Raw genomic sequence first — 14,850 nt, 5'->3', positions numbered from 1 at the left:
CTAGGCTTTTAGTGTAGGGGAAAAAAAAAAGGATGCGTCTTTTAAAACTATACAATTATATGCAAATATTCAAAACATTAAAATATTCAAAACATAAAAATATTAAAATGATTATTTAAAACAAAGATAATAAGCATGGAAAGAAATCACAAAGTCAGTATACATGTCTCAGAAATAAAATAGAGAAATGTATCTGTTTGTGTTCTAAAACACCAGTGGGGAAAGTTTAGCTAGGCTCTGTAACCAACTCATATATTATCCCAATTTTTCCTAAAGAAAAGCTCACATAGGCACAGAAGACATGGAGAATAGAACAGTGAGTGATTTGAAGTCAGAAGAGTTTATTCCAAATGCTCAGGTCTGCTTTCTGTCAGCCTTGGCCTTGGGTAGGAATCTAAACTTTCTGAGAATTTGTTTTTTATCCATAAAACTGATTTTTATTACTCTAAATTCTTTCCTAGGGTTTTTGTATGGATCAGATGAGGTAATGTGTATATACCAGGATTTTTTTCAATATCCATGAGTATCTACTCTATGCCAGGCACCGTCCTAGACATTGGGTATACACAGATGCATGAGACATAGAGCTTATGCTCAACTCACACCCAGTCTCACAGGGTCAGACAAATGAGTCTACAATATAATACTGTATACTAAGTGCTGAGATAGGAAACAACATGGTACGCCTTGGAAGACAGAGAGAGATACCTCTTCTGGCCATCAGTGGTGACTTTTTGGAAAGGTGACACCTGAACTCACTACTGGAGGACAAGCAAGCTTAATGTCGATGCTGTATATGAAGAATGATCTGTATAATAAAAATCTGGAGAGCAATGTGAACTCCTTATAATTTAATACAGTTTGAACATAAGGTGTGGAGGGATTGGGGCAGGGGCATTGGCACCACCCTCTGGTTTTCTGGCCTCCCTGGGACTCTGATGTGGATTGTTAGCTCTTCCATGGTGAGGAAGGGATAACATTTCTGCCCTGTCCATGTCTTCATCCTTTTGGTACTATTCTAAATCTCAATTTAATCACCCTCCTCTGGGAATCCTATTTGACCCTGTAGGAATGCAAGGCCTTATTAAAACGTAAAGTATAGCAATCACTCATGGCTCTCTAATATCCCAGACGCACGTAGACACAGAAGGATGTGTTTCAACTTCCACTCTCTCTCAAACAGTTAGGGAGGAAGAGTAGAGGAGTCAACAATACTTTTCATCACCTTAACAGTAGATCCTATAAGGCTTATCGAATGTTCTAAGCAATAGTTGAAAGCAAAACAAAACAAATTCAAAAACTCAAATTAATAATCCACTGAAATACGTATGTGCCAGAAACTGGCTAGGGAAAAATCCACAGAAATGTCTAATTATGCATTGTCCATACATATGCTCAGGCATAAACCCTCCAATACAAAAGAATTTGCCCTTGAGGCAGAGCAGTCTTCCTGGCTGCCCCGTGAGGGTCCATTCATTTGACAAAGTTAGGGCACAAAGAACCACACATGTGAAAAATAGACCTCAACCCCTATACTTACATTTCCTCTATACCAGCTGAGTGACCCCTCCTCATTCTTCAGTATCTACTCTTCTATGATTATAGAATATTCCATGCTTTTTTCATATTTGCCTCCTTCCCCTTATTTCATTCAATAAGAGAAAAATAGGTCAAATTATTTCCAAGACTATTGGGAGGATTTAATCTAGTAATGGCTCTGTTAGCAACCTGGGTATGTCATACTTATTAGAATGAATAGACCCTGGACTTTATACCTTCAGCAAATTAATGAATTTTTTCACACATTTTTCTTTGAGAAAAATTAAAAAAATAGAATCACCTCTCTTTTATAGTCATGACTTCCAAAACTAATTCTAAAAATATTGTCGCTAATAACAATTCCAAGCAGTCCAGCCTTTGTCGGCACACTGCATTCTCTATACTCTGCAAATGAGAAATCAGCATTGTTTACTCATCCCTTTGCTTTAAAACGGAGATATATGTTTGACATGAATACTGCTGACGATAAACCATGACATTTAAGACAGTCTACTTTTATTGTTCTTGCCTCTTTACTGTTAAAATGTAAACACAAAAAGCAGAAAGCTTTATTCCCCAGGTTTTCACCCAAAGGTCACTTTTGTTTTTACTCTTTCTCAGCTGTTTTTATTTTCTTAGCAATGTAAGGAATTCATGTTGTATATTTTTATTTCGTTTTGTTTTCCTTCTCAGCAGCTTCTGGAATTTACTTCCTTTGTACTTGTACAGAGTGTTCAGCTAAATTTTATAAAAGCATCTCCCGAAGTGAAAGTGTGTCCTTTTGGCTCTAAAGATGCTCCATGATGAAGAGGGTCTCTCCGATTTTCTTAGAGAGGACCACAGGACACAATATTCGATTTGTGTGGAAACACGTGCATATGTATGTGTTCATAGCACAAGTTAACATCACACACCTTGGAAAACAGTGTTCTATGGGAAATCCAGCATAGATTTCTATGGGAAACACAAAAGAAGGTATTAAAATTCCAACATTATAAAATGCGATGCCACAAAAGAAACATAGCAACATTATTTGCAAATTGAAAAGGCATGACTAAATAAATTTATGAGTCATTCCCTGGTGAATACGTTTCAAACATTTTATCATTTTTAACAAGTGTCAATGATACAAATGTGTCATGTACTACACATTTAATTGTTTAAAGCTCCTAGTGAAGCCACGGTTTTGATTTATATTTGAGAGTTAAAATAAAAAGAATAAATTAAAACTTACAATGTCAGTTAGATGTCAACTCTCATTCAGTTAGAAAGCTGAATACAAAGACTCATTGATGGCTTTAGAAGAAATCATTTAAAAAATATTTTTTAAAAATAGTCAGAATTTAGGGCTGAGGGGAAAAAAGAAATATGTTTTTATTCTCCCTAATGTCCAGAACAATTGTCGTTGGCTTTTCTGAGGATCATAAAATTAACAAATATTAGATTGTATTTTATAAGATCTAATTCAAATGATATAAAGATAATAAGAACATAATAATGCTTAAAAATCACTGACAAACTTTCTCATTTGAATTGAATGGAGGTTGAGATGAAAAGACTTGGGAAACATTTAAGTTAATGTAAGTAGCAGTCTGATAATGCAAAAATCATTCAAATCATTTAAAATGCTACTTTGCTAATCTTTCAATTATTATGATATTTTTATCTTAGATGATGATGATAAAGGAAATACACATGCACATCAGCAAATACACAAATTCTAGCAATCAGTTTTTAGGGAGTCATTGTTTTTGTAACGACAAGGGTATTTCATTCAATCTTTGCTCTAGAATATTAACAGGTGCAGTGTTGTGGTTTAGGAGTTGAGGGTAATTGATGGGAAAGAGACTAATATTGAAATCCAACACAGTATGTGTCGATTACTTCATTTAATCTTCACAACAGCTCTGCTAAATTGTATAATTGATTCCATTTCAAAATATAAATAGGGGGACCATACCTCCAGGTTTACCCTGATAGCATTATTAATAGCACTCTCATTCACTTTCAAAAGTTCCTGGTTTGCATGATAAATTATATAGCCATAATCAGAGAAATCAGGAAACTGAGATGCAGAAAGTTTAAATGATTCACTAATACCATCCTCGCTCTTGGTCGATTTCATATTGGAACCTAGTTATGCATGAATAAAAGTCATCCTCTTTCCACTGCTCAGCACTGCATGGTGCCGGCAAAATCAGCAGGTGTTTTCAGAAGAATAATTCGAGATGAAGAAATATAGCCAGTCCAAATAGGAATGTCAAATATCCTGAAATGCTGCATTAGAAAATCATTTCTCTGGATTTTTCTGCTCCCAAGGATCTGCTCTTAACAGGTAAATGCTCCTAGGAGAAGTAACACTTCAACCAATGAATTTGCACTAAAGTAACAATGAATCATCAGTGAATGAGAAAAGGAGCAAATTAAGAGAAATACTGAGTAAGTGGTAGAGGCTGGAGAAGGGGGAGAGAGAAAATAGTGGAGGAATCTGCCAACATGGAGAGAAGCTCGCCAATTGGGAATTTTAATCTGTTTCATAATTTAAGCCTTGATGTTACAGCCTAAAGGAAGAGCTTTCTAATGGGAGTTAAAGTAGTAACCTGATCTGGCAGAGACTGGCTGCCAGGAATGGGCAATATGGAACAGAGGAATGGATCAGGGGCTGGAGAGAGCAGAGGAGCACCAGCCAGAGGCAATGCTGGCACAAAGAGGGACAATGCCCTCATGGAATCATTGTGATTGTTTTCTCAATCAGAGCATACAAGCTACAGTGCTGGGTTTAATTAGTTGTGACCAATCCTTTTAATATTTAAAACAGAAAAGGGAGAAAGAATAGAAGAAGGGAAAGGAGATGTTTTACAAATGTAACTAAGGGACAAGAGAATTGAAGGTGCAACAAAGGAGAGAAGATTTTGCTTCCAGGAGTAGCAGGAACAGACTTCTGAAGGGCAGAGTAAGGTATGATTATTTACCAGGTCACCTAGGAATCTGCAAGATGAAGTCCAATATGTGAACTAGAGAAGAGGTTGGCATTATTCTAATTACTAAAGCCCTCTCCTGACCAACAGGAAGCAGAACATGATAAAAGCAATGATCTGACCATGCCAACGCATCAAGGCATGGCAACACTTATTCACTTCAGCGGTATCTTCTAAGGGGAGGTAAAGACTGTAGTTCTTTTTAAAATAGGAGTGTGGACATTAAGAGATCTGTTCAAGCAGTCTTTCCAGATGTCTGTTATACATATTCCTCCCAGAAGTGATCATCAATTATGTGGCCTATAAATGCAATCTGTTTTCCCTGCTGGAGGAAATAAAGGATAAATAACTTCAAAACAAAACCACCACCACAACTCTCTGCCCTTTGGTTTAACAGACAAGAGGACAGGTTCCTAAAATGAGAAGAATCATCCAGGAAGCAAACCTAAAAAAGAAAAAGTCTCTGGGGAGCAGCAAGCATTGAAGGATCTACTAAGTATAAGTAAGCAGCAAGAGGGTAAAAAGAGAGAAGATTATTCAAGATCTGCATCACTCAAGAAACTGAGATTTCAGTATTGGGTTGCTCTGGCCATACAAGCATAAGTCAAACTTGACTTAAACCTTCCACCTCCTTTAGGTCTATCTTTGGGCTAATTCAGATGCAGCTCTGATCCTGCTTCATCTGGGATAATTGAGCATGAAGAGGGTTGGGTTTGAGTAGAGGACATGCATTTGGATCCTGCCCCCTTGCTCCCTAGCTATGGATGCCGCTTTAGAATCTAAAGTGTAGACTCTCACTTAATGTCTTCTTGGGCTTCTATATTTATTATTTTCACCTGTAAAATGGGGGACAATAATAACTCTTTTTAAATCAGGAGTTCTTTAGTAACTAGGAAGACAAACTTACTCAAATTAGCTCAGGCAAGAGGAGGTGATTATTAGAATCAGAAAGGGAAATTTCCCAGGCTCAGGAGGAAGTGCTGCCAGAGGTTATGGCACACCGGAAGCAGGGACCTGAAGGAGAACAGGAATGAGACCAATGACTTTATCCATCCTCTATGTGGATCCACATGGTCTTCTGCCTTCACTTCTTCCCTAGCATCTGCCTCGCTCCTCTCTCTTTGTCTTATTTACACATGGCCCATGATGGTTTCCCCCATAGTCGACTCAGCTCCCAAATCTATGTCACATAAATGAAACAGAGATTCTGATGGCATCAGCTGAGATCACGGGTTCTCTCTAATCACCTGTGGCTAGTGGAGACAGAACAGGACCATGTGGTAGAATGGCTGTCCTTTTCGGGCAGTAGAAAGAAGATGATTTCTATAAAAGGCATGTAAGTAGATATTTTTTTAAAGTTTGGCAGAGGAAATAATTCGCATCTCTAACCTAACATTCTATCTAACAAGGTTGTTGTGAAGATCAAGTGACATTTAGAACACACATGAAAGCATTTTATAACCTGTAATATACGATATAAAGGTAAGGAAGTGGATACCTTATACAAAATTCTCAAAGGTTTAATATCTGTGCCACCCTTTGGAAAGAGTAACGCATCTAATTGCTATTGACTCAGAATGACACAAGACTAGGAAACCTTCCATGAATTAAGAATGTGGAGATAAATCCTAAATACAGATCACAGGACGTAGGTATTATTCCAAACCAAACAAAACCAAAAAACTTAAAGCAGTAGATTCCAAAATACATGATAGAATTACAAGTGGATTTTCCGTTTAAACGTCACATTTCCCTCAGTTTTGTCATGTACTGGTTCCTGACATCAAGGTTGTAGCAGATGGATTTGTATTGGGGGATCCAAAAACCAAACTCTATTTTATAAATGTCTGTCAATCTGTCATATGAGTGTATATTTGCATTTATACTCTGTTTTTCTTGTGTATTCATAAACTCTCTCTCTCCTAAATATTGAGGAACGTCATTTAAATAAATGATCAAATTTGAAGCCAATGTTTATCAACTTAATGCTCAACTGAACTTGTTCTTTTTTGTACTTGTATCATTAGTAAGTTACATTCTTTTATCCTTCTGTGTTAGAATATGATCTTCTTTCTTTCAGATGCTTATATGGAGGATGTATCAGATGATTCTTGCCAATAATGAAGTAAGAAAATAGATCTCCAATATTCCTGGCTTCCCTTGCATGTATCTTTTTTTCTCTCTTTTTGGAATTGTCTGTTGCCTTTATCTGTCTTTGAGATATGTAATATCATGCTGCACTAAAACAAATAAAAAAAGCTATTCTCAATAAATGCGTACTGTTAGCCATTTATACCTTAGCATGAGTTTCAGCCAACGTGGCTCTCTCCAAAGGGCATTTGCATATGAAATTTATAATGGAATAAAATGCTGTTTTCTTATAAAAGTAACCTTATGTGGGTTTCTTTATGTTTCTTTCTTGGAGAGGAAATAACCCTCCTCTCCAATGTTTGCTACCTTGACCCACACTGAGCTCATCAGCTGGGTGAAGGGTAGCCTTGCACAAAGGTGCTTGGTATATACAGGCAGAGGCAGAGCAGTGTGAGGATGGGAGGCGCCACCAGAGTGTGACAGTCTCAAACAATTAGGTAGATAGTATGGATAGGGGGTGGAGAGAGTTATACAGTTATGTACGGTATACCACTGATAGGCAAAAGAGACCTTTGAGAGCCAAAAAGGAAGTACCCCTAAAGTTCCTCGCATAACAAATGTTGATAAAATGGGCCATAGGCAAGTGTGAACCTGTAACTACAGCATGGACAATGCTTTCTACCAATGAATGCCACCTCACGATTCCACTCCCATGCATGGCCATGCCTTGTATCAACAGGCAAAGAGAGAGACACTGCTGGCCAAACAGCTAAGGAACCATAACTTTTGTTATAGTCTTTTGCTTTTGAAACATCTTTCTTTTTGGAAATGCATTGTAACTATCTCTCTATATACGTAGACAGAGTTATATATTCTATAAACTACAGAGAAACCTATTACAAATAAAGGCATTTCTCAAATCCCACCATTCAGGTTAAAAAAAATTAACATTTTAGAAGTTTAATTTCCGGTACCTCACTCTACATATATGAGTAGATAGAAAAGTAGCTCTGAATAAGTTAAAGTGGCATCTTGTACTAATTTAAAACAAAACCCATTTTAATGTAACTGTACTTGAATGAGAACAAAAAAGAAATGATGGATGTTTCTTCATATGAGATATTAATTCCTAAAACATCAAAGACAAAATAAATTTGCACTTAAAGCTATAGCATCTATGGCTTTCTACTCTGCAAGGTTACGGGAAAAAAAGCACATATCTGTCTAATTCTCATAATTTGGTATTTTTACATTCTTGCACCTACAAAATTTATACTCTGTTCTAAAACTTCAATTCCGAAGTTGTTTAGTCAGAGTCTTATATTGAAATAGCTTCATTGCTCAGCACCAGTCATTTGACCAGGGTTTCTTTCATTTTTTTTTTTCTCACTCATCTCATTGTTCGTTAGATTGTATCATTTGTATTCTCAAAGAGGTTATACGCTTGCTATAACCTGACTTGCCCAAATTCCCTGAGTATAAAATTCATTAGGCATATTTTTCCATAAAACTTTCTAAGAAATATTTTGTGAGTTTGATTCCTCTAATCAAAGTTGTTGGAGGTCTGGGGCCAGCCCAGTGGCATAATGGTTAAGTTCACACTCTCTGTTTCAGCAGCCCAGGGTTTGGATCCTGGGCATGGACCTACACATTGCTTGTCAAGCCATGCTGTGGTGGCGTCCCATATACAAGGTGGAGGAAGATTGGTATGGACGTTAGCTCAGGGACAATATTCCTTAGCAAAAAGAAAGTTGTTGGAGATCTTTTGGTATCATGACACTTCTTTTGGGGACTACTGCATCCTCTTGACATCTAGGAATATATGTGTTATTTCTTTTTGTTTTCATATTTTGCTCCAGTTTTCCTACTACTGGGCCAGCCTGAGTCATAATTATTATTTGGGTATGGCCAGTTTCTTGTTTCATGTTTTTCTACCTATATTCATTTTTTTGTTTGTTTTTAGTGACTTTTATAGAAGGGGAATGAATTAAAACTATCATTACTTTGACATCTTTAAGCAAAATTTTTGATAACATAGTAACTCACCAACTCTCTCATGCCCATAGCCTGATGAATGTCATATTATAAAAAGAGCAGCTAATTAAGATTACTTCTAAATAAAAACCATTTATGTTTCTAAAGTTACATCTCTCTACTTTTGCCTGTTTATCTCTGTCATGAGGTCATTTTACTGATTAAAGTCTCTTCATACTTCTGTGAATTTCTGTATATATTATTCTGCCTTTTTCTTACCTATTTTCTTCTCTCTTTTGGTTTTCTAAATCTCTCTGATCTTCTCTCTCTCTTCTCTGATGTCATTTTTCTTTCTTCCCTCTTCCTTCATTTTTCTTCTTCTTTTAGATTTCGTCTCTTTTTTCACCTTTGTTTACAGTTTTTTCCTCCAACCTTCCCTCCATTCTTCTTTCCTTCCCTGCATTCTATATTTCTTCCCTTTTTTCCCCCTGAGTCAGCCATGATTTGAGCTTAGTATTTCCTGTCTTACTAAATAAAAATTATGGTCCTGATTGGTTGATTCATATTTATTTAAGAAAACATTGTTTCTTTCCTTTTTAAGTTGCCATTCACTGATATTTGCATCAGTGTTCCTGTGAAGAAAAGAGTTTTAAGCTTCTGTCCTTAATGATCTCCTTTGGCTATCTATGAATTGCTATCTACTTTGCTATATACTTTACTAATTAATACCATGACTTTAAAGTCCCAAACTCAAATTTTAGTTGTAAACATATAACTACTTTTTTTACACAGCTTTCATAACAAAGCTAAATTTTGGGCAGTGACTGAGAAATTGTAAAGAATCATATTTTTTTAACCTGCATTTTCAATAGAAACTAAGTTTGTATATCAATAAACTGAGAAAATAATAGTGAGTACAAAGTGTGTTTTCACACATTGTGCACATATTTGGAGTCAATTCTTTTTAACTTCTCTCTAAGTGATTGTCTGATTAACAAGAATTTCCTTAAGTCAGCATTTTTATGTCATTTTGAATTCATTATCACATGAAACTCCAAAAATTCTTTCTCTTTGATTTACCAACTCTCACTTCCAGCTCGAACTTTCCCATGTCACTCACAATCCCATCTACAAAAGAGGTTTAGAGAATCTATGGGTCTGTTTGAAGTGTGAAGAATGATTTTGGGTGTCAGCTAATAGCTATTGTGCAATAAAATATATTTTAGAAATGCAGTTGTAAACATAACATTCATCTGTTATATTTGTATACGTTATGTTATTTCACACGTTTGTTGACAAAGGAAATAAATGTTGCCTTACCCCCTCGCTTGTTGATCTTGGCATAGCCGGGAGAATAGCTCCCAGACATAGAGGATGAGCTGCTGAAAGCTCCGTGGGGAAGTCCAGACACAAGGGGTTCATCACATTTTTCTGAAAAGAAAAGAGAAAGAGATCCAATAAAGATCGTTAAATAATCATTGATACATTTTTGTTAAAGTAATTATTGACTATGGCACAAATTTAAAAATCTATGATATAACAATTAGCAAATGATCAGAATTTCGGCAACTCAATTGTAGTAATTCTAATAAATCATAGGAAGAATTTAAACAACACTTCTAATTTTCAAGAATTATAACTATGACAAAGTGCTTTCTTCCAAAGGGCCTCAACTCAGAGCCGCTATCCAAGAACCATGAGTAAAGTTGAGGTTGTTTATTTAACAAGCTTCGGAATCTGGCATCTCCTGGAAATCTTCATATATCTAGTCGTTATCAGGATATGGATTTAGAAACATTGCTTAGAAACATTAAGATTGGAGAAAGGAAGACCAGAAGGAATCCTACCAAAGCTAAAAGACTAAGAAATAGGTATTAGTAAGGGAGAACACAGAAAAATCACCAAATTGAAAAGCGTTTCTGTCAATTCCCACATTTGACCAATCAATTGCCTTGGAACCAGGTGGTCCCTCAGTTCTCTCCTTCACTTGGCTTCCATGGCATCATTAACTTTTTTCTTCTGCCTCACTTCCTACTTGCTCTCTGATTCCTTTGATGGCTCTTTCTCATTTTCCTAATGTCTAAATGTTAAAGTGCCTAGGACTCAACTCTTGGATCTCTTCTCAGTCTACTCTCACTCTCTGGGAGAGCACATCAAAGGCTGCGTCTTCTCATACTGGAATATCCCAAATCCTACCACCTCATCCCACCTGGTCCAAGCAGCCATCAGTGACCACTGTTGTGCAAGACTAGTAAGTCTTCCTGCTTCGCCCCTTGCTATAGTCCTTCTGCACACAGCAGCCAAAGGGACATTTTTAAAAATGTGAATGGATCTTGTGGCTCCTATGCTCAAAATGTCCACTGGATCTTGTTCTCAATCACTCAGAATAAAGTCGGAAGCCCTCCAACAGCCCACAGAGGCGACGGAACTGGTCACATCTCCTTCTCGCATCCTTCTCCACTACTGTCCAGCCACAATGGCCCCCTTCCTCTCGTCTTCCTTCAACAACAAGTCTGCTCCTGCCACGGGCCTTCAAGATTACTATTCTGCCTACCACAAGTCTCACCCCTCACTTCTACCAGGCTCTGTTCAATGTCACCTTTCACCACTGCAGACAAGCTTTCCTAGTCTACTCAGGTGAAAAAGCATGATGCTGCCATCATCCTCTGCTTCCACATCCTGCTTCATTTTCCTTCATAGGAAATTAAGAGCCACCTGACCTATTATCTTCTCACTCATTTAATTGTGTGGTTGCTTTTCTCTCCCTTTGGACTGGAAGCTTTATGGGAATAAAGTTTTGCTAGTTTGCTTAATGCTTACTCTCCAATGATCTGAACAGCACCTGGCACTTGGCACACACTCCAAAAACATTTGTAGAATGAATAAATGGAAGAAAACAAGAACCAACTAAACCTGACAAACCTCAAAGGGTCCCAAAGCATGCTACTGAATTACAACATGACACATCACTTAATTTTTAGAGAGGCGGTCTTAAATCCTCAACAGATGTTTATATATGCTCAGTACTCTGCTTAATAAGACAGAGAATTACCCTGTATTTTCTAGAATTGTTCCTATCTCAAATATTTATCAACAGAAAAAATCTTTAGCAGTAGAAAGAATGAACCAGTTTCTAGAAAAGTCACTCAAGTGGAGTTAAGTTTCCAAATACTGGGGAAATGAATTATTATTCATTATCTCATCACTCAAGTGTGTACAAATCTGAAGTAAAAATGAACAAATCCCTTCACCTAAAACCTTGCTCAGTTTCTTTTTTTTTCTAAGCTATAGTGCAAGTGCCTCTGGGAAGTATGGCATATGTATATGAACATATTCCCCAAGAGATTAATTGTAAAAGAATGAAAAGATGAACATAAAATTTATTTTAAAAGTATCAGTTGAAAACGCGGGAATGTAAAGTGAAGGATTTTGTATCAATTGCTAAAAAATTTACTTTTCAAAGGCTGGCCCCGTGGCATAGTGGTTAAGTTTGGTGCATTCTGCTTCAGCGGTCCAGGTTTGACAGGTTTGGATCTCAGGCATGGACTTAAACCACTCGTCTGCCATGCTGTGGTGGTAACCCACATACAAAGTGGAGGAAGATTGGCACAGATGTTAGCTCAGGACTAATCTTCCTCAAGCAAAAAGAGGAAGATTGGCAACAGATGTTAGCTCAGGGCTAAACTGCCTCAGCAAAAAAAAAAAATTTGCTATTCAGTTTAGCTGCCAGGGAGCACAAAGATAAAACTTTGATTTCCTATCTTCTGACTCTTTGAATCTAACTTGTTATATTCTTTTGACATAAGTTCTGCATTTGGCTGGAGTTAATTCTAAAGCATCAATTATATTAAGAATGTGCTAATGATCATTCATTTTCATCTCATTCATTCAAATATACACCAGGCATTTATGCTCTGCCAGACACAGGAAATATAGCAGTAGGTAAAACTGACAACGTTCCTCTTCTTGTGGAACTTGTGTTTTAGTGGAAAGAAAAAGACTAAAAACTAAAAGGTAAATGTATCGTCTGAGATGGTGATAAATACTACAGAGACATGTTAAGTATGAAAGAGGGGCCAGGGAGTTTGGGGGGTGAGATGAAGGTTGAGAGAATTGGTGTATTTTGCTGCTTTGTCAAGGAAAATTTTTCTCTCTTTAATCAAGTGACGTCTGAGTAGTAGTCTGAAAGAAACGAGGAGGTAATCCCTGTTAGATACCAACAGGATCATGCTGGGAGAAACCTTTTCTAGTCTAAACCTGTGCAATAGGGCAATAATAATGCATGATGCATTTTCCAAAAGTAAGTATTCAAGGCGTATATATTGTTACATTGAAAGTAATTAAAATGAAGTTGATGAATAATTGATTAAATGACTCATTAGCTAATTTAAATCTAGAACTTAAATATAGCATTTATAATAAATATCTGAAGATAGTCTATCCTTATTACATTTTAAAAAATTTGACTTCTGGAACAAATTGATCATTTTCCATTTTTAATAGCAAATTTTAAATTCTTCACTAATTTTAAAAGACCGTTTAATTCAGAATAACAAAATTACAATCCAGTGGGGATCAGGAAAGATAAGAGCATAGGAGAGATGTTTTTTGTAAAAGGTGGCTGTGGAATTATTATCAGAAATTAAGCATTGGCAGTCTCACAGTCTTGTAAATTGAGACATAATCTATAACTGTGTAATTAAGAAAAATGCCACATTTACATATATATGTATACATATATCTATCTCCCTATTATATAATATATATAGCCCAACCCCTCATGAGTGGCAATAGTATATGGACCCATACAAAGTAATTAAACACGAAACAACAGGAGAATCCCAAACAGTTTGTAATTCACTGCTGAATAGAACACAATCAAGTACTGAAAGTAACAAATAAATTAAAGATGCAGGGCTTTTGTTTAGGTGAGTGGCTTGTCAGTTCTGGTTCCATTATAAATGTGTGACGTTGAGTATGTCAATTAACCCCCTTCCTACATGATTCACACATAATATTAAGAAATTAGCCAAGTCTCTCTTAAGATCTCAAAACTCCAAGCATCGTCACATACAGGAATCCAGAAACTGCCCAACAGGCCAGATTTGGTCCCCTGCTCACTTTTGAAGTAAATTTTTATTGGAGCGCAGCCATGCTCACTCATTTACATGTTGGTTATGGCTGCTTTCACGCAACAGCAAAATGTTGCACAAGAGACTGTAGGGCCTCCAAAGCTAAGATGTTTACTGTCTGACCTTGTACAAAAAAAATCTTTTAACCTCTGCTCTAGTATAATAAATATCCTAGGTATCTAGGAAGAAGAATGATTAATGATTACTATGGTATCAGGTAACATATAAATAATAAATAGGATCTGAAGAATTGAGGGAATATAGGTAGGTGGAAAGAGGGTTAAGAACATTCTGAGGAGAGGGAACAGCTTAAAGAAAATCATGGAGGCCACGATGGGTATGAAATTTCCCAACGCTGGTATAGCAGCACTCCATGCACGCACATATTGCCATACTGACTATTATGATGAACTATCCATTTTTATTCCCCACTGTAATAATTGTTATGACACACCACATATTCCAATAGGCAGCTTGCTTGTTGTGCTAGAACATGTGTCTCAATATTCTGTAGACATTAAATACTAGGAAATCAGGCAAATCCCTGGAGGAAGTTAGAAGTTTTATAGAGTAGTAGAGAGATGAGAGAGAGACAGAGAATGCTAACGTGAAATAATTTAGTATTCTATTTTCCCCTACTGGGATGTCTTCCAAAACTATGGCCACACAACTATGGCAAATATTTGGTCTCTGATGTACTTCCCTTCCAGGGAATCTTGGATGAAAACTAGAGGAGCAGATGGGCCTTGAGTTTTATTTTCACACAATTTCAGTCAATCAGGAAGGCAGACTTGCTGTAAGAATTCTGTACTATTTCAAGCTGGAACAGAGGAAGTTATTGGCAAATAAAGATGAAATGACTGTTGCCCTTCACCTAACAGAGCGTAGCTGAGAGGAATCGCTGCTGGTGAGGGATGTGGGCCGGAGTTTGCAAGGTCAAAGGACTTCAGAACCGTGTAATTAACATTAGAGATGGCTTTCAAATATATCCCTGATTAAAAATAGCATTGGAAACTTTTACAACACAATACCTTTTAAAATTATAGTACTTAAAATATATGCTTTATACCACACATTTGTAAACATAAGCCTAATACACATAAAAGGACTCCAGAACCAAGCAGTGCTATCAGAAC

The 14,850-nt window shown here is 36.7% G+C and overlaps 1 protein-coding gene across 1 annotated transcript in view; it reads right to left on the bottom strand.

The window, feature by feature from the left end:
• CNTNAP2 (contactin associated protein 2) overlaps positions 1–14,850 on the bottom strand; it is a 1,879,249-nt gene that overhangs the window by 1,302,796 nt on the left and 561,603 nt on the right. Inside the window, exon 2 of the mRNA XM_070265133.1 lies at positions 9,903–10,013. Coding sequence (XP_070121234.1) covers positions 9,903–10,013 — 111 coding nt within the window. The remainder of the gene's footprint in view (positions 1–9,902; positions 10,014–14,850) is intronic.

This window comes from Equus caballus, chromosome 4 (assembly GCF_041296265.1).
Source record: "Equus caballus isolate H_3958 breed thoroughbred chromosome 4, TB-T2T, whole genome shotgun sequence".
Lineage (NCBI taxonomy): Eukaryota > Metazoa > Chordata > Mammalia > Perissodactyla > Equidae > Equus > Equus caballus.
The sequence above is the reverse complement of the archived record's forward strand: the minus strand, read 5'-3'. Positions and strand labels throughout refer to the sequence as shown.